General features: G+C 49.0%; 1 protein-coding gene, 2 long non-coding RNA genes and 2 gene segments (V, D, J or C); 3 read left to right on the forward strand and 2 right to left on the reverse strand.

Moving 5' to 3' along the window:
- Nucleotides 1-560: 560 nt before the first annotated feature.
- LOC105260394 lies at nt 561-2,410 on the forward strand. The segment is given in 2 exon segments: nt 561-868; nt 969-2,410. Coding segments are annotated over 2 exon segments (618 nt in total).
- A 10,397-nt stretch (nt 2,411-12,807) lies between these two features.
- Nucleotides 12,808-15,441, reverse strand: LOC123384067. The gene is made up of 2 exons (XR_006594664.1): nt 15,330-15,441; nt 12,808-14,760 (listed from the first exon to the last, which is right to left on the reverse strand). It is a non-coding gene; the product is annotated as an uncharacterized LOC123384067 (long non-coding RNA).
- A 2,182-nt stretch (nt 15,442-17,623) lies between these two features.
- Nucleotides 17,624-18,971, reverse strand: LOC109497662. Its single transcript, XR_002154014.2, has 2 exons — nt 18,830-18,971; nt 17,624-18,527 (listed from the first exon to the last, which is right to left on the reverse strand). It is a non-coding gene; the product is annotated as an uncharacterized LOC109497662 (long non-coding RNA).
- Nucleotides 18,972-19,448: 477 nt separating this feature from the next.
- LOC111559549 lies at nt 19,449-20,882 on the forward strand. Its single transcript, XM_023250642.2, has 2 exons — nt 19,449-19,611; nt 19,715-20,882. Exons 1-2 carry the CDS (start codon nt 19,563-19,565, stop codon nt 20,407-20,409), a joined length of 744 nt encoding a protein of 247 aa, XP_023106410.1. The 5' UTR covers nt 19,449-19,562; the 3' UTR covers nt 20,410-20,882.
- Nucleotides 20,883-21,414: 532 nt separating this feature from the next.
- Nucleotides 21,415-22,358, forward strand: LOC109497660. The segment is given in 2 exon segments: nt 21,415-21,481; nt 21,591-22,358. Coding segments are annotated over 2 exon segments (513 nt in total).
- The last annotated feature ends 1,571 nt before the right edge of the window (nt 22,359-23,929 follow it).

Below are 23,929 nucleotides of genomic sequence, written 5' to 3' on the forward strand. Positions count from 1 at the left end.
CCACAAGGAGGCGCTGTGGCGCCATTGAAAACTCTGAGGCTGAGGTGAAGGGAAAGGATGGGATTGAAGGGAGGCAAGGGGTCAGGAGGGAAAGAGTGCATTGGGGCTCCATCCTTGGGTCATTTGGGAGCATCAGTTGAAGGTCCCTCAAAGATACTAAACTAAAATCATTTTCAAATTGATTTCCCTTCGTCCTGCACAGGATGCCTTCTGTTGTTCTCGTTGAGCATCCTGTTTGCTCTCAGCCCAGCCAAGCTTTGTACCCTCAGTGCTGGGACAGAGGATGGCTGCTCCCTCGTCCTCCCCGCCTCCCCCCCCCCCCCCCCCCAGCCAGTGTCTGGCTCCTGACTGGCATCCAGTCCTGCCTTTTTAGTGGTGGGCACTGGGCCCAAATGGAACCACAGCCTTCCTATTTCCCTCCTCCATGAGGTGGGCAAAAGGGCTCCATGGGGCTTAGACACTGAGGGAAGCATCTGCATGACTGAGCGGAGAAGGAAGGAGATCTCTTGAAGCGGAAACGGTCTGTTGCCGAGGGGTGTCTTGGAAGGAAGCTGGATAGAGAGAGAGCCTAAAAACGAGGATGGAAGCTAATAGCAGGGGAGCATCTGTCAGAGGAATAGCTCATCCCAGTCCATTCAAATCCACCTTCTGCCAGAATCTGTACAAAGACAAGGTGTGAAGCTGGAGGAAGAAACACCCCCCTGGGTCTGGGACAGTGACATCACAGGCAAACCACCAACCAAGGCCAAGGAGACCAGAGCCTGGCTCCCTGCCCAGAACACCTGGTTACCTGGTGCTCACCTTGGCCCTGACTCCACCATGGGCTTCAGGCTGCTCTGCTGTGTGGCTCTCTGTCTCCTGGAAGCAGGTGAGTCTTGGGTCCCGATGGGCAGCCCCTGTACCCCATGCTAAGTCCCAAGGGCTGCAGCAATACTCTCTGTGTGAATTCTGCTCCTTTCTTCCAACAGTCCCCGGGGACACTGCAGTTACCCAGACACCAAAACACCTGGTCGCAGCGACAGGGAGTAAGAGGACCCTGAAGTGCGAACAACGTCTGGGACATAACGCTATGTACTGGTACAAACAGAGTGCTCAGAGGCCACCGAAGCTCATGTTTGCCTACAGCTATAAGGAACTCGCCGAAAATGACAGTGTCCCCAGTCGCTTCACACCCGAGTGCTCAGACAGCTCCCACCTGCACCTTCACGTGGCCGCCCTACAGCCAGAGGACTCCGCCCTGTATCTCTGTGCGAGCAGCGAGGACACAGCCCCGCACAGCCAACTGCTCCCCGTGCACAAACCTCCTGGGTGCAGCCGGGGAACCGTGGGGGCGACCACAGCTCAGCTCCACATCTCCGGTGGGACCCCAGACGGACAGAAACCCCAGGCCACGACGTGCCGGTCGGTTCGCTGGATGCAGCAAGGCCCAGTTCCCTGCACAGACGCCCACAGCCTGTGGCCTGGCTCTGCCCGGGGCCGGACTGTGCCCGCGGCTGTGTGCGGGACGGAAAGGGTCTACCTCAAGTTCCTCCTGTAGCTTCCGATCGGCACGCGGCCCCGGGGACTCTTTCAGGAGACGCGCTGCACTCTGGCCGCGGCGGCCCTGCCAAGCCTCTTGCCAACGGGTACCTTTCTCCGCCTGTTCCTTCCACCCAGGTGAGACCCTGGATCTCAGCCCTGGTCCCAGCTCCAGACGCGCTCCGAGCCCCTTTGCAGAACACCTGCTTGCCTCACCACAGGGCCCTGTCAGTCCCTGCCACGGAAGATAGTGGCTCCCTCGTGAGGTTCGGATCGCTGTCCTCGAGGCCACTCTCTGCTGCACACCCGGGGACTCAGCTCTGCGCAGGCTCCTCTTCGTCTCGGGCTTTGACACTTTGAGGCTGGATTCTTTTTCCTTCTGTCCCTTTAATCCTAATTCTTCAGGTCTCCACATCCTGCGTTATCAGCCAGAGAGCCTGATGGCCCTGGATCGTTGCCCACAACAGGCAGGAAGGGGAGAAGGCCCCCAGCGTTTCAGAGCAGGACCGTATACTCGGGGTTGTCTGTACTGAACCCCATATTTTCTGGCATCGCCCCTTGCAATGGCCCCAGTGCTGCACACACCTTGGGACCCCAAGGGCTGAGCGGAGCCCTGTGTCCTGGGGAGTCCAATGCTGCACTGACACAAAGGCTCCCTCCTCTCTCCTGTAGGGGGCAGTGAGGACCCCTGAGCAAAGTTTCAGACCAAAAAAACCAGGTGCCCGTTCAACTAATGTGGCAACTCTCTTATCAAGGCACATCCTTAGACTGTGGGGTTTCTTTTACCTGAATGCGACTCTTCCCTGTCAACTGGTTGAAAGAGATAAACACCTCTGGATTCGGTATTTTTTAAGGACTGTTTTATCATGAAATAAAACTAGCCTGCTGTAAAGTGCATTGTTTGGTTTAAGGTTTGACAGGGATCCTCTAAACAAACACTGTGTCCCCACAAATCATGCCCTACAGAGGACCAGAGGAGAAGAACGGGGTCCTCACGGGCAGTGTCTTGCTCCGGACCCGGCAGGCCCACGGTTTCTGAGCTGTGGTCCTCAGGAACCAAGGGGTCCCTGAGTCATGGCTGTTTGACACTCAGGGTCAGCACTGAGCTTTGGGGAATCGGAGAAGGGGCTTCCAGGTGAGGTCCCGGTGCCCAAGCCAGCTGCAAAGGGAAGGGGGAGACCAGCCTTTGGGAAATGGGTTCGAGACATAAGTGTGTGTGTGTCTTCGCCCGTTCTTTTATTCTGTAACCCAGCTGTCCTTCTCCGATTTCTCCTTTCTTCTCACTCAAGGCTCGACCTGGAGCTTCAGATCTGCAGAGACACCTGCCCTAAACCACACAGGCAGCAAACGGGCCTCTGCTGCCACCAGCTCAGAGCCAGTGGACAATGAATGGGTTGGGCACTTAGTGTCCTCGTCCATCCTCCTTCCCTTGCGCTGAAATGTCCTGTCAGGCTTCAGGTCTCTCCTCCTCACGTGCGCTCCTCTCCACACTGACGCTCCCAGGTTGTTTCTTTTTTTGGTCCCTTTATTCCCAGCGTTAAGTCGTCAGGCTCCGAAGTGCGAGTCACAGAGTCGACGCGCCACCGGACTGTGGCTGCGATGTGGCCGCGGGGAGGAGAGCGGGTCCTGCCGGACCCTTGGCCTGGTGCCCTGAGGCCCTTACTCTCGGAGGGTCCCTCTGCAGCTGCCATATTCCAGTAGAGCGTGAAGGCCAGGGGCTGAGCCCCGGGGCATCGCGTATGGGCGGCGGGGGGCACTAGGGCTTCCCACTCCCTCCTGCAGGGGTGCTCCTGAACCTGCGGGTGCCGCCCCACACTGTGACATCACAGGGTCTCCTCCCTGGGCTACTAACGTCCAGATGCCCAACGGGGAGAGGCCTCCCCTCACCCTGCCACGGGCAGCAGGATCTTCTGCTGGGTGACTTTTGATCACCTACTCCTGGGAGCAGGTGCGTCCTGGGAGTGTGGGGGACATTCCTTTCCCACCCCCTTTATCTAAGACCGGTTCCAAACTTCTGCCTCATTCTCTTTCTGGCCTCTGTCTCCACCCACAGGGCACAGAGAACCCAGAAGTCACCCAAAACCCTAGCTGCTACATCCCAGAGATGAGACAGAGCACGGCTCTGCAGTGTGAGCCCGTCTCTGGTCGCTTGTACTGCCTGTCGTACCGACAGAGCCTGCAAAGCGGAGCGGAGTTACTGATTTCCATCTGTAACAAGCCTCCTTCAGAGAAGACAGGCTTTGTGAAGAACTGATTCTCAGCTGAGACTCCTGACAGATCGTACTTGCTCCAAAGACCCTGGCCGCGCAGCTGAGAGACCCAGCCATGCACCCCTGCCCCAGCAGCTCAGCCCCGGCTTTGCAGGTGCTTCCTGCCCTTGCCCCGAACTCGAGGCTGCTCTGCCCCCAGGCTTTCCCGCAGCCCTTCCTGCCCACAGGGGCGGGGGGCCGGGCTGCAGCGTCTTCCCAGGAGCAGAGGTCAGAAGCTAACTTTAATTTGCAGAATAGGAAATTTCCACGGGGATATCCGGGGCTGTGGTATTAAGGAAATATTGTCAGGTGCCACGGAATGTGGCTGTGGACCCCAAGGGTGGGACAAGTATGGCCAAGTGAGCGACCAGATGAGGCTACAGAGGAACCTGTAAAGGACTGACTTTTCAGAAGCTAAGACCCGAGGGTTCTTGAACAAGCAGCAGGAGGGATGATGTAGGGGACACTTTATGAGGGAGATACTATGTTTCTTAGGAATAAGGCAGATAGACTTAAGTTTTCAATTAGATAAATCAACATTAGTGTTCAAGGCTAGTTGCATTTATCATATTGGTTATACACCTATTTATTCATTTACTAATTCATTCATTTATTCTTTTTTAAAGTTTTTTATTTATTTGGAGAGAGAGAGTGTGTGAGATCAGGGAGGGGCAGAGAGAGAGAGAGAGAGAGAACCCCAAGCAGGTCCCGCACTGTCAGTGCTGAGCTGGATGCAGGGCTCGAACCCACGAATTGTGAGATCATGACCTGAGCAGAAATCAAGAGCCAGACATTTAACTGAGCCACCCAGGTGCCCCCATTCAATTATTCTTTAAACAGACAATATCCTACCCCAAGATACGGAAAGTATAGTTAGTGCGCTGCAGGGACCCCATGGGCATTAGAGGAAGAGTGAGTCACAGGGCCGTGTGTGAATCAGGGCTCAGACTTCCCCAGGCAGTGAACTCTCCTTCACGCCATGAAGCAGCCAAGTCCTCTAGAAAGGGTGCTGGGGCTGCGAAGACAGAAACGCCATGGAGAGAACATGCAAAATGAAGAGGAGAACTGTAGGAGGGGGAGCCAGAGAAATGGTCCTGGGAACAGTGGCCATGGTCCCCCAGGGAATTTTGCAGGGGGATTTCCCTGGCAGGATGGCCCTGAGGATGCTGTCCCTTATTCCCTGAGGAACCACTAAGGGCTGAGCCCAAGGGCACCAGGGAGGATACCCTGCACCAGTGGTTACAAAAGCAGAGCACAGGGCAGCGGATGGTATCTTGTGGCAAACACCCCATCTCCCCCAGTCCTGACCCCCGGAAGCAGCAGACAAGGCCTTTTCCTGGTATCTGGGAAGAAATGCAAGTCCCTGGTGCAACTCAGCAGATGGAAATCTTCAGGAGTTGACCCTGGTTGGGTTCAGCCTCAGATGGAAGGTGATTCAGGAACAATAAACAGTAAATCTTGGGGCTCCCTAGGGACTTGTAGGCAATCGAGCCAGGCACACACCTGCACTTCAACATTGGTAGGTTAATGCCCAGAAGTGGTGCCTTTTGGATATGCACGAATATGTGTTCTTCCTTTGTAAGGACAGTTTAGGGAGTTCTGTGAACATCTGATAACATGTAGATTTCACAAGTAATTTTAGAAAGAATTCTGTTTGGAAGAATGATTAAAAAATATATTAACAGTTGTTGACACTGGATCGCGGGATACATCTTTTATTACACGAAGTGAAATGCATAAGATAAATGTTAGTTATATACATTTTGTCAAATGGAAAAACTAGCAACACCACCCAAGATACAGACTCGTCATCACCTCTTGGTCTCAGTCCTCTTGCCGTCGATACCCATCCGACAGGTAATCAATCACTGCTCCATGCCTATCATCATAGATCAGACGTGCTTGTTCTTGAATTCATATAAATGGAATCATATGCTCTTTTGTGACCAGCATCTTTCACCTAACACGTGCTTTTGTTATTCATCCTTATCGTTAGGTGTATTAGTAATTCATTCTTTTTTTATTCTGTGTATTTTTTTTATCGTGTGACCCTGCCACAATCTGTATATCTACTTACATGTTGATGGACCCATGGGTTGTTTCTAGATTTGGGTTATTGCATTCTGGTACGAGACTTTGGTGTGGACATATACTTTTATTTTCTGTTGGCTAAATACCCAGGAGTGAGATCGCTGGATTATATGGTAAGTACTCACTTCACTTTATAAAAAGGGGCCACACTGTTTTCCCACATGGCGATACCATTTAGCCTTCTCGTCAGAAATGGGAGTTCCATTTGCTTCCCTTGTTCGCAGTGGGGAAAAAAGTAGAATGTGGGGAAGAAGCCAATACAGTCGTTCAAAGGAGTTGGAGTCAGTACTACATTCTGCTGGGAAATACCACACAGGAAACAGGGAGGGCTCCGGGGACAATGAGGATATGGGACCCAGAGAATTTACTGGAAACCTTCCTGGCACAGCTGACAATATAAACACTTTCAGTTCATTGAAAGAAGGCACTGTGGTTCCAATGGGACACAGAAGATGCAGGAAGGCAGAAAGAGCGGGGGATGACTGGGAAAGGGGGTTAGAAAGGCTTTGTAATGTGTCAGGCGGATTAATTACTTAAGCCACTACAAGAATACGAGTGCTAAAAAATAAAATTCAACCCAAGTGAATTTGAAGGTCTAACTGGCTTTATTAAGCAGTTAATGCATGGGGCAGCATCCCATTGAGCAAGTACAGCAGTGCTCCGAGGAGTTGTACAAAATCTAAGGTTGTTCTAGAAGGAAGGGTGGGGAAAGGAAGTTATTAGCAAAAGAAAGGAGAGTGGTGTGAGTTCAGGGTACTTTCTTTTTTCTTTCTTCTTCTTTTTTTTAATTTTAATTCCAGTGTAGTGAACATACAGTGTTATATTTCTTTCAGGTATACAGTATAGTGATTCAACAGTTCTATCCACTTCTCAGTGCTCATCAAAATAAGTGGACTCTTCCTCCGAGATTCACCTGTTTCACCCGTCCCCCCACCCACCTCCCCTCCGGCAACCATCAGTTTGTTCTCTATAGTTAACAGTCTGTTTCTTGCTTTGTCTTTCTCTTTTTTTCCCTATGCTCATTTGTTTTGTTTCTTAAATTCCACGTATGAGTGAGATCATATGGTATTTGTCTTTCTCTGACTGGCTTATCTTGCTTAGCATTATACTCTCTAGATTCATCCATGTTGTTGCAAATGGCAAGATTTCATTCTGTTTTATGGCTCATATTCCAGTGTGTGTGTGTGTGTGTGTGTGTGCACGCACACACACACCATTTCTTCTTTATCCATTCATCTATCAATGGACACTCGGGCTGCTTCCATAATTTTGCTATTATAAATAATGCTGCGATAAACATAGAGATGCAGGTATTCCTTCGAGTTAGTGTTCTGCAAAGTGAAGGAAACAACCAACAAAACTAAAAGACAAACTACTAAAGGCAAGAAGATATTTGCAAATGACCTCCCCGGTAAAGGGTCGGCATCACAAATAAATAAAGACCTTCTACAACTCAACACCAAAAAATCAAATAATCCAATTAAAAATGGGCAAAAGAGGGGCGCCTGGGTGGCTCAGTCGGTTGAGCAGCCGACTTTGGCTCAGGGGATGATCTCTCGGTCCGTGAGGGCTGTGAGTTCTAGCCCCGCATCGGGCTCTGTGCTGACAGCTCAGAGCCTGGAACCTGTTTCAGATTCTGTGTCTCCCTCTCTCTGACCCTCCCCTGTTCATGCTCTGTCCCTCTCTGTCTCAAAAGTAAATAAATGTTAAAAAAAAATTTTTAAAAATGGGCAAAAGACAGGACACCTTTGGGCAGCAAGGGAAGACAGAGTTTTTATCATGCAGATGACCTCCTTCTCAGGGATCAGGACATTTCAGAGACTGTTAAAGATCATATTCCTGGGACAGGTTGAAACTGTAGTTAAGTCTTCGTTTGCTGTCCAGGGACAAATGGCTCCATTTGGGGCTTGTTTCCCTTTTTAACACGAATATAGCTTTCTGTAGGAGGTGGGGAGTCTCTCAAAACTGGAGGACAGTGAGGGAGTTCGAAGGAGCCTACTGGATCCCCAGGGGACGTGTACACAGAGGAGTAATACCCTCAAAGAAAAATCAGAGAAACTAGGGTGTGAACCTGTCCCCTGAACCCAGTTCCACTGGGCAATGCCCTATTGTGGAAATAAGAAAGAAATGAAGAATGAGCCAAATAAGGAGATTCTGGACCTAAAAAGCCTGTAGGAAGATTGGCATCCCAGGAAGACCTGGCTAACGGCTGGTGAAGAGGCTCAGAGTGCTAGCTTTTCCCTGAGAACGCCAGAGCATTGAGCTGGAGAATAGTCCCTCACTCCCTGACCTGCCATGGCTACCAGGTTTCTCAGTTTTGTGGACTTTTATCTCTTGGGAGCGGATGAGTCCAGGAAATAGAAGCACACTCCTGATGTGGGCTTTTCAATTCCAGATCCTGGACATTTCCTTCATTTGGACAACTGTCGCTTCCCTGTCTCTATCTTAGTTTATTTATTCTTCTCTGATGGAACCCGCGGATGCTCAGATACCAAGATCCTTATCATAGAGATGGAAGAGAAGCTGACCTTTGAATGTTCTTAACAAATGAAACAGTTTTCAAAGTACTGATAGCAACAAGACTGTGGACTGAACTCCAAGTCTGATTCATTAGTCAGATAGGGCTGAGCTTATGGTCAAAACAAATGTGCGGGAAGGGGTACGTGTCTCAAAAAGATACAGAGAATTTCCCCTTGACTCTCGAGTCGACCAGCACCCGCCAGACCTCTCTGTACTTCCGTGCTCGTCTGTGATTCCACAAGACTGCGCTGTCACAGCCACTCAGCTCAGAAAGAGCAGGTGGCCTCTTGCTCGTGAGGCCCCTGCCCTACACAGAAGGAAGCCCAGAAGCCCTTTCCGGCCCCCTCTCACCCACCAGCTGCAAATTTTAAACAAGCCCCTGTTGAATTTCAGTTGGTGCTCTTTACTTCTTGTAGAATCACGCTCCAGGTGAGCTGTGGGGTGACCAGGGGCTAGCATGTGCCCTGCGCTCCCTTCATGAAGACTTGTCCCCAAGGCATAATCTGATTCACCGGATCCTTACTTACAGACTCTAGCGAGACCCAAGCTAGAATCGTGTTTTTCTAATGGCCAGTTCATGTAAGGAAAGACTGTCTAGTTTTCAAAAAGGTACAGAGTGGATTTTATAGATGAAGTCTACCTGCCAAAATTTTGGAGACCAATGTTGACTTGACTTGAGGTTTGAAAAATAGTACGTTTAAAATAACAGCAACAGTAAAAATAAAAGAGAACCTCACTATGCATTCCCATTAATTTCAAAAATTCAAGAACATCATACCTATTCGTGTGGATAATGTTAAAGGATAATATTGAAGGACAATATTAGTGTGGATAATAGTAAGTAAACAAGACAGAAAATAATGAGTGTTGATGAGGTGGTAAAGATACGGGAACCCTTTCGCATTGCTGACGGAAGATAAAAGAGCGCGCTATTTTGGAATAGCTGTGGAAAATAGTATGACAGTTCCTCAAAATTTTAAACATGAAATTACCACATGATGCAGCAATTCTACTTCTGGATATATTCCCCAAAGAAGCGAAAGCAGGGATTCGAACAGATCTTAACGCACCAATGTTCATGGCAACATTATTTCCATTTGCCAAAAGGTGGAAACAACCCATCCAAGCAACAGGTAAATTGATAACATAATGTGATATACACATGAAATGGAATATTCTTCAGACTTAAAGTGGAATGAAATTCTGTCCCATGCCGCAACATGGGTGAACATTGAGCACATTATGGTCAGTGACATAAGCCAGTCACAAAAGGACACATAGTGTATGATTCCACTTATGAGGTATCTGGGGGGGGGAGGGGTCAGATTCATAGAGACAGAAGGTACAATGGTGGGTCCTGACCCAGAGTGGGGGAGGGGTGGGAGTGAGTGTTTAATGGATACAAAGTTTCAATTGGGGGAGATGAAAAATTTCTAGGGAGGGATGGTGGGGACAGCTGTGCAACAATGTCAACATAGTTAATGCCACTGAGCTGTAGATTTGAAAATGGTAAGTTTTACGGTATATATATTTTAACACCACAATAAAAGTAAAAAACACGGTGAATTAAAAGTTAGAAAACATGTATCATGCACGTAGAAGAACTGGAAACCCTGGAAAGTCTTGGAAGGGGCCATCTCGATTAAGGATGGGACGGAAGTGGTGAAAATCAGTGTTCTGCCTCACATGATTCCTTTGCAGCCCTCCCCAAATCTTCATCAGCTTCTACTAAACTCTCCAATGTTTGATGTGCATGATTTTGTTGAAGGAGTAAAAAAGACCTCTGCTTTATAGTCAAGGTTAGAGAAGACCAGAAGAAAACAGTCGTCCATGGGAATGGTCAGAAATCTCAGGAAGGGTTTTGGATTTCTATAGTTTTTAGAAGCCCTAGGCAATTTATAAGCTCTAGGAAATTCCTCCTAGTTTTTCCAGAAGAGAGAATTTCCCAGGTCTTATCTGGATTATAAATGTATTAGCCAAAATCTTATTTTTATAAAAACAGAAAAAAAAAAAAAAAAACCCAACCGTGATGATGAGTCATTACTTTAGGAAAATAATATTAGTTCCTATTGGACAAAAACTCTCAGTGTTTATATGAGGCATTGGTTTCTCTTAGAACATTCTTCCCCATAATAAAACACTTGGACATGCTGATGTAAAATATGTGAGGTATGCTGCTGTTAAGACCTCCAATAAGTTGGCCCTATGTGTTCTTATGTGCTAACATCTTTTACATTCCTGTTTATTTTGCACATCTGCATATTTGTCATGCTTGCTTTAAATTCTTGGTTCATATGGTTTAATAATTCACTTCCTGGGGCTATATATTGTCCAGTTAGTTATCTTTCTTTTGGAGTCCAGCCCAAAATGGCTTCAGTCCTTCCAGAATATTCGCTTGGTTTTTGGATAGTCTCTAGTATTTCTATTTGCTTTGTGCCCCACAAGGTTCCTCTAGCGGGGTGGGGGGGGGATGGCAGGAGATGATGCCAGTTTGCAATACCAGAAGGATCCAGAAGCCAATGCTTCATATTTCATATATCTTTAGAATATCAGCTGGGCTTCTCTTGTCTGAAATATAATGGCTATGTATCATAGGGTCTCAGGCATCTCTGAAGCAATCTTCTATATTCTGTTTGGTTTTTATTTATAATTAAGAATTGATTGGCGGGGCGCCTGGGTGGCTCAGTTGGTTAAGTGTCCAACTTCAGCTCAGGTCATGATCTCACAGTTTGTGAGTTCGGGCCCCGCATCAAGCTCTGTGCTGACAGCTCAGAGCCTGGAGCCTGCTTAGGATTTTGTGTCTCCCTCTCTCTCTGCTCCTCTCCCGCTCTCTCTCTCTCTCCTCTCTCTCGCAAAAATAAATAAACATTAGAATAAAAAAAAAAAGAATTGATTGACAATCTAGGAATTTTATCTAATTGAATAAAAACATGCCAGGTATTCCTTAAAGCAGAAAATAAATTTTCTTAGTGTGGTTTATACCAATAGTTTATATTTCTATGTATTGGTGTGGAAATTTCTCCCTTTCTACCGTCAGAAATTCCATAAGACGCATCAGCTGCTCTGATAAAAGGTTTTAATGAGTTTCACGTGCACAAAATTCATAAAAACCGTTCAGTTAAAGAACATTGCCATCTGGGCTTGAGATAATTTTATCTGGTTTATATCCATGGAGATTCACTCTGGCTGGGATTTTCCGCCTCTGGGTGGCATCTGAGAAGGGGTCCCTGGTCACAGCTCGCTGGCACTGGGGCTGGTGACCGTCGGTGCCAGATGCAGTTGCACCAAGGATCTCGTCTCAGTGGCACCTGACATGGTGCTTTGCCATGGATTTAGAAAGTCAAGAAATAGATTAGAATAGTCCATAGACTATTGGACTGTTGGACTAGTCCAATAGATTAGTCCATATTCACTTTATACATTGCACTATTCTTTTAAAAATGTGTTCTTATTTATTTATTTTGAGAGAGATATCACAAGTGAGCAGTGGAGGGGCAGAGAGAGGGAGAGAGAATCCCAAGCAGGCTCCGTGCTGCCAGCACAGAGCCCAATGTGGGGCTCAAACTCACGAACCGTGAGATCGTGACTTGAGCGGAAATCGAGAGTCAGCCACTTAACCGACTGAGCCACCCAGGCGCCTCTACAAATTGCACTATTTAAAACTTAGCAACACTTGGGGCGCCTGAGTGGCTCAGTCGGTGAAGTGTCTGACTTCAGGTCATGACCTCACGGTTCGTAAGTGCCAGCCCCAAATCTGGCTCTGTGCTGACAGCTCAGAGCCTGAAATCTTCACATTCTGTGTCTCCCTCTCTCTCTGCCTCTCCCCCACTCCTGCTCTGTCTCTCTCTCTCTCTCAAAAATAAACATTTAAAAATAAATAAATAAACAAACAAACAAATACATAAATAAATAAAATTTAGCAACGCTTAGGTCAAATGTAAATGTTTAAAGAAATTTATGCTGGCAGTGAACTAAGAAAGTAGCAAGTGGATGGATGTTAACTGGTTTAGGGATTAAACTTCCTCAGATTCTGTTTTCCCGAATTCCTGTTTATTTATTTATATTTTACTGTACATTAATCCAGACTGGCTTGCTTCTCCTTCCTAGCATTCTGTACAGAGGGTTAGACTATTTATTTCCTACTTGGGCATTGAAGAAAGTTTAGAGAAATTTAATCACATGCACACATGCAATCATATGTGGAGAAATGGGCATTCTGGTAACAATGAACAGAGAAAAATAGCGTTTCTACAAGAGTAAGGTTAGAAGAGGAAGAAATAAATTCTCCAGGAGCTCCTGGCTGGCTCAGCAGGTAGAGCAAGAGACGCTTGACCTCGGGGTTGTGGGTTTGATTCCCACATTGGGTGTAGAGATTACTTAAAAATAAAATCTTAAAAAGAAAGAAAGAAATTCTCTAGCAATAGAGTAATAGTGAGTATTGTTTCCTTTATTTTGGGGAAAGCTGATCGGCAGACACCTTGCAAAGAGACCTGTCTGAATTGTCTGCCTCGAGCGACTGTCTGGGGTCAGCAGAGCAAAAACAACGTCAGTTAATTATTCGTCATCCCAAACTCCTTGGCGTTCCATCCGCAATCAGACACAGGCTGTCTCTGGGTGATCTCGGCCACGCTTCCTCCTTAAGCAGCGCCATCTAACTTAGGCTAGGTTTACTGGGAATTTTCTCAAAACCAAAACATTTCCTCCTGCCACCTTTATTTTTATTACAATGTAGTTAGGGCTGGCTTTTTTCTTTTTTTTTTTTTTTTTTTGGTCTGCTGGGGGTGGGGGCAGAAAACAAAAATAGTGCAATAGACAAAGGATGGAATAGCTTCTAATTTATTAACCTTTACCTCTTGTTAAGAGGCAGAGACAGAGCATGAGCAGGGGAGGGGCAGAGAGAGAAAGACACAGAAACCGAAGCAGGCTCCAGGCTCTGAGCTGTCAGCCCAGCGCCCAACACGGGGCCTGAACTCACAAACCGTGAGATCATGACCTGAGCCCAGGTCGGCTGCTTAACCAACTGAGCCACCCAAGTGCCCCAGAATAGCTTCTAATTTAAACATACCCCAGGACTCACATCACGGTGGAGGCGATCTCTTGATTACTGCCCAGTAGGCCACATGGGGGCACTGTGGAACCGCTGAATGCCAAAAGTCGCCTGGGCAGAGCAGGGGCATAGAGCCAGCTATCTGGGACCAGGAGGGTTAAGGAAAGCCTTGCTTGGAGCTCTTTTCCACTACAAGGCTTAATGCTATCAACACTAATTTGAGGTTGTGCAGTCCCGTCAGGGGGCCAAACCTTCAGCTCGGCAGTCATTAGGGAGTCTCTCTGAGCTTGCAAGGGGAAAAAAGTGCAGTGTGGTGCTGGGAGGGGGCAGACTCCTTGCCCTAGCAGGAACAGGTAGAGGAACCCCCGCCTGAAAGGAAAAGGTGAGGAGCTGTGGACACGCCTGTGGCTTAACCCCAGCTAGCCCAGACCGTCCCAGCCCTGCCCTTCATGTGAGGGGCTTTGCGGAACAAAGCAGAGTTCCTGGACTGGCATAGCCGGGGGCCTGGCAAGGGAGGCTCATGAGAACCAGGAGGGATAATGACATCGGAGCAGTGACATTACTGCCTAACCTCCAGTCAGAGAAGGGATGCCCAGATCTTCAGCTCTTGGAGACCCAGAACTCTGAGCGGGGAGAAACCTGCCCTCCCCGCTGCATGCTGTGGGCTGCAGCCTCCACGTGGACCTTTGTCTCCTGGGAGCAAGTGTGTCCTTGTTCAGGTAGGACATCTCTCCTCTAAGCGTGACAGCACCTAAGTGCATGGCACCATCGGGCTCCCTCTCGTGTTTGTTCCCCAGCCCCTGTGTCCTTCCCTCACAGGCCCAGTGGAGGCTGGAGCCACCCAAACTTCAAGACATCTGATCAAAGCAAGTGGACAGCAAGTGACTCTGAGATGTTCCCCTCTCTCTGGGCGCCCCAGTGGATCTTGTTACCCACCGGCCCTGGGTCAGGTCCCAGCTCTCCTTTGCATATTAGGATGAGTTACAGCGAGCAAAACGACCCTTGCCAGATTAGCTCTCAGTGCGACATTTGGGTGACCGTCTCTCTGATCTGCACATGAACTTCTCGGAGCCACAGGGCTCGGCACAGCCCTGCAGAGTCACGAGAGTGGCGATGTGGGAGTGGTGACGTCATAGGCAAATACTCCTTTCAGGGAAATGGGAGGTTCAAAGCTTTAGGCTGCTCACCCCCGGGGCCCCCACCCCTGAGCTGGATGATATCTTGGCTTCCCAGTGTTGCCATGGGCTCCAGGCTTCTCTGCTGCGTGGCCCTTTGTCTTCTGGGAGCAGGTGAGTCCTGGGCACCGCGTGGAAGCCTCCGATATGCGTTTGCCACCTGAGTAATACAGACTTGCTGATGATGGCCGCAGCAGGAGGCGTCCCCCCAGCTCTGCCCTTGGCTGCTTTCTCCCTCCTCCCCCGCAGGCCCAGCGGATTCCGGACTCACCCAGACTCCAAGACACCTGGTCAAGGCAAGAGGACAGCAAGTGACGCTGAGTTGTTTCCCTATCTCTGGACACCTGTCTTTGTACTGGTACCAACAGGCCGTGGGCCAGGGCCCCCAGTTACTCATTCAGTATTACAACAGGGAAGAGAGAGGCAAAGGAAACTTCCCGGAACGATTCTCGGCTCAACAGTTCCCTGACTCTCACTCTGAGCTAAACATGACCTCCTTGGAGCTCACGGATTCGGCCCTCTATCTCTGTGCCAGCAGCCCTAACACAGCCCTGCACAATCCACAGCCTACTGTACAAAAATATCCGCCCCCTCCCAGCTCAGGAAGTGGGCTCTTGTCCTGGTAAAGAGACAGGCCTCTCCCAGACGCTCGTTCTGCTGTTTATGTGTGTGACACGTCTTAATGCTCACAGAAATCATGCAGGGTTAAGTATTATTTTACCCGTTTACCTGAGGAGAAGTGGCTTTTCCCGGGTCTCAGAGCAAGAAATCAAACTCAGTTCTGTTCCTCAACACCTGTGGTTCTCCCCTGCCCAGAAATGTCCCCTGATCTGGCTTCCCTTCCCAGGTCCAGATTAGCAGGACGGGGAAGATCATGCATCCATATGTGATCATCACAGCCTCCTCCTGGGAAGAGGAACAGACGCAAACAGTTGTGGGTCCCTTGCTTTGTACAAGATACCGTATCACATAAAATGCAAAATGAAAATCAGTATGTTTCTTGCCTTTGACAGTTTTAGCATCTGCAGTATTCAATGCATAATATTCGTCTTAAATATTTGACTATTTCTATTGGATTCACCGGTCACACAAGTGCAGGAGAATCACAACACTGCAGGTGCTGGGTACGTGAATGCACGACCACGGTTCAATTCTGCAGCAGGAGAGACTCACAGAGGAAAATAACACTATTACTTACTGACAACCCACTATATGCCAAATAAAAGTCCTTTATTTGTAAAATTTCAATTAACGATGAGAAAAAAAAAAGCCTAAGAAGCAAATGCAATGACTGCTCTCATTTTAGAGATGAAGGGATTTGCCCTTAAGTTAAAGAACTTGACCATATTGAATACCAGCTGGTGAGGGGCAGATGTGGGACTCAACCCCCACCCCCACCCCCCACCCCCGTCTGACTGCCTCCTGAGCGCTGTTTACAACTCTCTGCTATCACGCATATTCGTGGGGACATCTGCCCTCAAAGCCAGAATTCTGCTGCCTGTTCTTCTCAGCCTGGGTAGCTCTAATGACGTCGTTGACAGAGATCAGTTTACCCGGGAGAAAGGGGCGTGGGAAAGACTTCCGGCTGGCCACCGTGTGTGCCTGGCTCTAATTCCAACTCCAATACAAGCCGCTCGTCAAGACCTGAAGCCAGCTTCTTGACATGGTAGGCTGAGAATTTTCACGTAGGAAATGAGACTAATAATATCTATCAGCATCACTCAGAGTACTCCAAAGAAACAAAACAGACTGTGTGTGTGTGTGTGTGTGTGTGTGTGTGTGTGTGTGTAACTTATTTATTACAGAGAATCAGCTCACACAACTGGGGAGGCCAGTAAGTTCAACATCTGCGAGCTGAGCTGGTTGTGCTGGAGACCCAGGAGGAGCTGATGTCCAAGTTCAAAGGCTGTTGAGCATGAAGAGTTGATGTTCCAATTCGCAGGCCAGCAGCTGGACAATTCTCTCTTACCTGGGGTAGAATCAGTCTTTCTGTTCTATTCAGGTCATCAGCTGATTGGATGAGGCCCACCTACGTTATGGAAGGCAATCTGCTTTACTCTACTGTCTAAAATGTTACTCTCACCTAATGTTAAAATCTACCTATGTAAATGTTAACCACATCCCAAAACACCCTCTCAGGAACCCCCAGAATGATATTCCACCAAGTGTCTGTGTACCCTGTGGCCCAGCCAAGTTGACACATAAAATTAGCCATCATACTAACTTCTAGGTTTGTATAAAAGATTTAGGGGTGCCTGGGTGGCTCAGGCATTTAAGCATCCAACTTTGGCTCAGGTCACCATCTGACGGTTTGTGAGTTCGAGCCCTGCATCGAGCTCTGTGCTGACAGCTCAGAGCCTGGAGCTGCTTCAGATTCTGTGTCTCCCTCTCTTTCTGCCCTTCCTCCAGTCTCTCTCTCTCTCCTCTCTCTCTCTCTCTCTCTCTCTCTCTCTCTCTATCAAAAATAAGCATTTAAAAATATTTTTTAACCACTAATAAAATTTAATAAGCCAAGGTACCTAGCACATAATAAGAATCTGGATATATTGATTCCTTGTGCTAATCCCTGACAGCTTTTTCCACCATTTCCTATGTGCAAAGGTAGATATGGACACATTTTACCTAAAACTCCTATAGCTGTCACAGAAATGGTAATATTTATGCCTGATGATTCATTTTGAAATTATCTAGAGCATGTAACATACATCCCTTCTCAGCCATTTTGAAATAAACTTTATTGACATAAGAATTATATACAATAAGCATTCCACACTTTAAAATTTTTTTTCAACGTTTATTTATTTTTGGGACAGAGAGAGACAGAGCATGAACGGGGGAGGGGCAGAGAGAGAGGGAGACACAGAATCGGAAACAGGCTCCAGGCTCTGAGCCATCAGCCCAGAGCCCGACGCGGGGCTCGAACTCCCGGACCGCGAGATCGTGACCTGGCTGAAGTCGGACGCTTAACCGACTGCGCCACCCAGGCGCCCCGCATTCCACACTTTAAATCAACAGAGCAATGATTTTCTTTTGCAATTTATATGTATGTACCCATGTAATACACACCCTACTAAGACACAGAACATTTCTATCGCCCAGAAAGTCCCCTCATGCTCCTTTCAAACACCTCTCTCCATCTCTGACAAGTTAGTGATATGATTTCTATTGCTATAGATTAATTTTGCTTAGGCATCTTTTTAATGGACATTTCAAGTCTCTACCCGTTACAATAATTCACAGATAAATATTCAAGAGAGTGAGGTGCTTCTAGAAAGTTCTGTGGATAAGGAGTGCTTGAAATCATGTGAGATACCTGATCCGTGTCAGGGACAATTCTATCTGGAGACAGATGGTTTGAAAAAAGGATCACCGAAAGCTCTTTTTAGCTGTTTGCAGCTGTTTCTATAAAATGTACTTACTCATTTGAATTCATTGCTTTTTCTCATGTGTCCCTTCATTCAAATTATTTTATACTAGAGTGTTGACACAAATTCATCATCTCCAAGGACATTATTTTGAGTTCCTATCAGATGCATACATAGCTGGGTTTCATGTTCACACACTGTGTGCTGGGGCCGAGCAGACCACGGGCAACTGTGGCTTTGTTGAGAGGTCATTCCATGTTGGAAGAAGGGTCCCCTTTGTCTGGACCCAGTGCCGAACCCTCAAAACACAAGCGTTGAACTGGAAGATCCCCCTTTCCATTCCGGCCTGCCACCATTCTGCACTGTGTGTTCTTCTGTCTCCTGGACCGGCGACGTCCCAGGCACAGACGCGAAACCCACTCACGGGTTCGCATGGCCCCAATTCAAGGCTCGACGTTGTGGTTATAACATCAGGCTCCCCTTGGGTTCCAGCTTTAGTGCCTGTGTCCTTCTCAAGGCCCCAGAGATGCTGATTCACTGAGCCTCCAGACATGTGGTCATGCTAAAGGGAAACCAACAGACAGGAAGGTGACCACAGACAGGAAACACAAAATTATATACCCAGGACCAGCTACATAATTTGCAGAGCTCATGGTTCAGATATTATTAAGAATTTGAAGATCACAACAGCAGAGCACTGAAGCCGGGGTGTGGGGTCTTTCTAAGTGGGGGACTGTGGGCACCACGATCGTTTCTGAGCTCCGCTGTCCTTATCACTTAATTAATGCCAGCCGTTCTCCACAAGAAGCTATTCCCCGCGGAATGCATGTCTCAGATGAAAATAACAGAGCACTTTTCACTTACCCTGGAGGCGGCCACTTCCCCACAGTCCCTCACACACGTGAATACCTCTGTGCTAACACATCATCGGCACCACCGAGTAGCCATCGTCCTGCCACGAGGAAAGGTCACTCACAGGTGCGACGTGTTTCTGCTTGCCGCTGTCTCAGCCCAAACGAGGGAGGCGGGTGCTCTGCTACCTTTGGCAGGTGTCCTGACTCGGTAAGAAACAGAGCAAAACGGTTCCCCAAGAGTTGATGAGCCGGCCCTTGAGGTTTGGAAACCCAGTATCAGGAGAACCGTCGCTGGAAGGATGTTAACAGGACGCTGGTCAATTAAGCAAAGCGGAAACGGATACTTGGAGGAGGAGTTGGGACGCACAAGTCATAAAAGGCATCGGGAAGCCCTTAATGATTTTTCCCCAATTCAGCACTACAGAAACACGCAGACACACAGAACCAGTGCATCGATGAAGAATTCTGTCACGGGAGGAAAACATTACATAAGGTTACAAACTGTTTCGCAAAAAAGTGAAGGCTTGTGTCAGTTCAGACAAGTCCTTTCTTCCCATCCTCAGCTGTTCACGTGTACGTGGAGCTTTTTATCTGACCCTCTGGGGAAGGGCTGCGGCCCCCTGCGAGGGTTGGCTCGGCCCAGGCAGGAAGAGTGACGTCTCAGAACGACTCCCCCGAGAGCCTCCTTCCCCGTCCCTCAGCACACATTCCCAGAAGAGCCCTCCGTCCGCCCTGCCCCTGCCATGAGCCTCGGCCTCCTGTGCTGTGTGGCCCTGGGTCTCCTGCAGGCAGGCGAGTCCTGAGCAGCGTCCCTTTCCTGAGTGCAAATCTCAAGGTCCCCGCTCTAGGCCTCTCTGTGGTGTCTGTGGCATCAGCTTTGTCTCCTTCTCCACAGGGCCCGTGAATGCTGGCATCACTCAGACCCCCGCATTCCAGATCCTGGGGGCAGGACACAGCATGACGCTGAGATGTGAACAGGACAAGGACCACGACTACATGTCCTGGTATCGACAAGACCCTGGACATGGGCTGCGGCTGATCCATTACTCCGTCAGTGCTGGTACCACCGAGAGAGGAGAAATCTCCAACGGATACAACGTCTCTAGGTCAAATACAAAGAACTTCCCTCTCACGCTGACGTCTGCAACTCCCTCCCAGACATCTGTGTACTTCTGTGCCAGCAGTGACTACACAGCGCTGCACAGCTGTCTCCTCTCTGCACAAAAAAAGGCAGGGGGAGGGCCTGCGCCCCGGGACTCGGCAGAGCCCTCGGCACACTCCCAGCCCCCCCGCCCCGACCCGAGCCCCAGAGCCCCGAGGGGCCCAAGCGCCCAGAGTGAACCTCGGTGTGGGCTGAGGTCCGTCTGCAAGGCACTGACAGCCTGGCCTGGACCCGACCAGACCTCAGGCGGCCATGTCTCCACCTCTGGTCTGTGCTCTGAGCCGCCTGGCTGGCTGCGAAGGTGCTTCCCCAGCTCTGACTGTTCTACCCCCTGCCTAAGTCTGATGCTTCCGGGATGGAAATTGTTCGCACTGGGTAAACAGCACAATGTGTTATTAACAATGTGTTATGAAATCAGATCTATCTAGACGCCCCCCTCCTTGTCTCCCCCTGGCACCTCAGGGCATTGCTCTCCGATGCCCGGGGGGGACCCTGCTCCCCCCAGCCTTTCCATAGGGGCAGCCCCAACAAGGCCCTGCTGGGTCTGTCCTCTAGCTGCCTCCGGGCCCAGCTCGCACAGCTCGCTGGCCCTCGGCTCTGGCCACACTGCTAGGCCCTCAGTTCTGCCATGTCCCTTCCCATCTCAGGGACATCCAGGGCTATTTCCTCTGCACTGGGCATGAGTCCTTCCTTCTTGCAATGGCTGACGCCCACTCATGCTCCTGTTCAAGGTCACCCTGGGTGGCCTGCCCTTTCTGGGCCCACCTGTTTCCAGGGGAATGGCGGACACAGCTGGTGTGTCTCTGTTCTAGATTTTCCAGACTTTTCTCTCAATCGGTTTTATTTTTTTTTTTCTTCAACGTTTTTATTTATTTTTGGGACAGAGAGAGATAGAGCATGAACGGGGGAGGGTCAGAGAGAGAGGGAGACACAGAATCTGAAACAGGCTCCAGCCTCTGAGCCATCAGCCCAGAGCCTGACGCGGGGCTCGAACTCACGGAGTGCAAGATTGTGACCTGGCTGAAGTCGGACGCTTAACCGACTGCGCCACCCAGGCGCCCCTCAATCGGTTTTAAAGTACTGGTATCATAAAGACAAACTTCTCTGACAACCGTACATCGAAGGCTGAGCTGCTTCAGACTCTGTGTCTCCCTCTCTCTCTGCCCCTCCCCTGCCCACACTCTGTCTCTCTCTCTCTCAAAAATAAATATTAAAAAAAAAATTAAAAATAAATATATAAATTTCAAAAGCAGAAAGGAGGTTACAAATACTTATTTAGTCATCCAAGTATGCTACAACATAAATCCTGCTCCCTGAGGTTGAGGGGATGGACAGAGAGGGTGATGTCACTAAGTGAACTCCCTTGCGTGGATGAGGGGCCTCCCTCCTCCTCCGCTCGTGCTCAGGAGAACCTGATGTGGTGAACATCCTAGCCCTGTCCTGACCCTGCCATGGGCACCAGACTCCTCTGCTGCGTGGCCCTCTGTCTCCTGGGGGCAGGTGAGTCCTCAGAAAACCGAGTGAGTGCATGTGTGTGAGCGTGAGGGATAAATACATGCAATGATTGCAATCGATTTCCTCCTCGCTGTTCCCAACTTTGTCTCCACAGGTCACACAGGAGCTGGTGTCCTCCAGTCCCCCCGGCACAAGGTCACAAAGAGGGGCCGGGACGTGGACCTCAGGTGTGACCCAATTTCTGGTCATGTTGGCCTCTACTGGTACCGACAGGCCGTGGGGCAAGGCCCGGAGTTTCTCGTTTCCTTCCAAAACGAGGACAAAGTAGACTCCTCAGGGATGCCCAGCAACGATCGGTTCCAGGTGAACAGGTCCGAGGGGTCCTACTCCATTCTGCAGATCCAGCGTGCGGAGCCGGGGGACTCAGCTGTGTACCTCTGTGCCAGCAGCCCTACCACAGTGGGGCACAGCCACCTCCTTCCTCTTCACCAACCTCAGACTTCTCTCTCCCTGCACCTGAAGACCGTAAACAGGCTGTCCCTACTCATCGTTCCCCAATCACAAGAAGTAGATTTGGATATCAGCTCTCAGCTGTCCTTGGGTAGAAAAAGACACTAAACTCCTGAAGGGAATGTAAATGAGGGTGGATCAAATAATTATGGCCCATAGGGTTGGAAGACTCCCAGGGCTGGCTCCGGGCTCCAAGGCCAGGACTGAACAACAGGGACACAGTGGTCCTTCTGCAAGACCTGAGGCTTTCCGTGTAGTGGGCGGTGCCTCCTTCTCTGCATTTGTGGTGCCATCTGGGAAGTTTGTGTCATTCTTGACATATTCTTACTTCTTTTTTTTTTTCATTATTAATTATGTATTTTGAGAGAAAGAGAGAGAGAGACCATGGAGGGGCAGAGAATGAGGGAGAGACAGAATGCAAAGCAAGCCCCAGGCTGCCAGCACAGGGTCCAATGTGGGGCTCGAACCCACAAGCTGTGAGATCACGATCCGAGCCAAAATCAACAGTCAGACGCCCAACGGACTGAGCCACCCAGGCACCCCCATATTCTTACTTCTAAAGCCTCTCTGTCCCTGAAACTTTGGAAGCTTGAGCAACACAGGAGCAAGTCTGTCTTCCTGTATGAAGCCAGGTCTTTACTGCTTTCGTGGTGGTGACGGGACAAGAAGGATCATAACGGCAAGATGTCCCATCCTCTGCCCAGGTTGGACACGCCATTTTCTCTCTCTGTTGTCATTTTCCCACGTGTGCGGTCCTAGTAGTGAGAGTGCAGCACATTTGAACAGCTTCCCCAGGCTCGCCTCGACGCCCTGAGTGAATCCAATTTTTAGAGACGCAGCGTTTTCTTTGATGCACTGGCCTTTTCATTTGAAAAAATTCCCTTGAATTCTTTGATTCAAGAAGACAGGATATTTTCTTGATAATAATGCCCCTATTTCCTTTTTACTTATTTTATTTGCTGCATTATATATCATGATATGTTACTTGTTATAAATATAAATAATTATGCAGTTATAACATCTTCCACTCACCCGCCGGTGAAGCTGTGGTTTGTATCTATGAAGTCAAAAGCCATGGTCAGAGCTCATAGACTCATGGATGGATCATGAGTTTCTGGGTGTCCTAAGAGATGGTCCAGGACCCTGAGTCTGGGATAGACTGTCACAGACTCAGCAATGATGGAGGTGCCCTGAGCCTTTCACAGCTGGTAAGGGGGTTACAATCATCCCAAATCCACTTTTCAGAAACTGTGGTGTCTCAGGATACCAGATTTGTTTCCCCATAGAATGGGTGTTCTTGGAAGAGAGTTTTCCTGGTCTTATTTTTTTTTTCATTTTTATTTATTTATTTTGAAAGAGGGAGAAAGAGAGAGAGAGGGAGAGAGGGCATACAAATGGGGAGGGGCAGAGAGAGAGGGAGAGAGAATCCCAAGCAGGCTCGACACCGTCAGAGCAGATCCCGACGCGGGGCTCGATCTCACAAAAACGTGAGATCGTGACCTGAGCTGAAATGAAGAGTCCAATGCTCAACCATCTGAGCCCCCCGGGCACCTCAATCCTGGTCTTATTTTAATGTGGCATCAGCAAAGCACTGCTCAGTCTGCTTCCCTGTGTCTCCGGAAGTGAGCCAGGCTAGGGCCCCGTTGGGAATCCCTTATCCTTGGAAGGCCATGCCAGAGACTTCCTTCCCAGGCCCTGTTTCCAACTGTGCCACCATTCTCCACGTGACCCTGGCAGTCCCATCTTCCCTCCTTGCTGCCTAAATCAGGACACGCACGTTGTACAAGCTCTCCATTGAGTGTCGCCTGTCCCTGGCTCACCTTGATTCCGTCCCTCCTTATTTTCCCATTAGACGCTGTATCTTCCATGACTGCCTATTGTCTTGTAAGATGTTCCATATTTTTCTTATATTTCAATTTTACTTTTTATTTGCACACACGGGACCCCATTGTGAAGGTAGTCTCGTTATAGTCCTAGTCCTCA

The sequence above is a fragment of the Felis catus genome, chromosome A2 (assembly GCF_018350175.1).
Source record: "Felis catus isolate Fca126 chromosome A2, F.catus_Fca126_mat1.0, whole genome shotgun sequence".
Classification (NCBI taxonomy): domain Eukaryota; kingdom Metazoa; phylum Chordata; class Mammalia; order Carnivora; family Felidae; genus Felis; species Felis catus.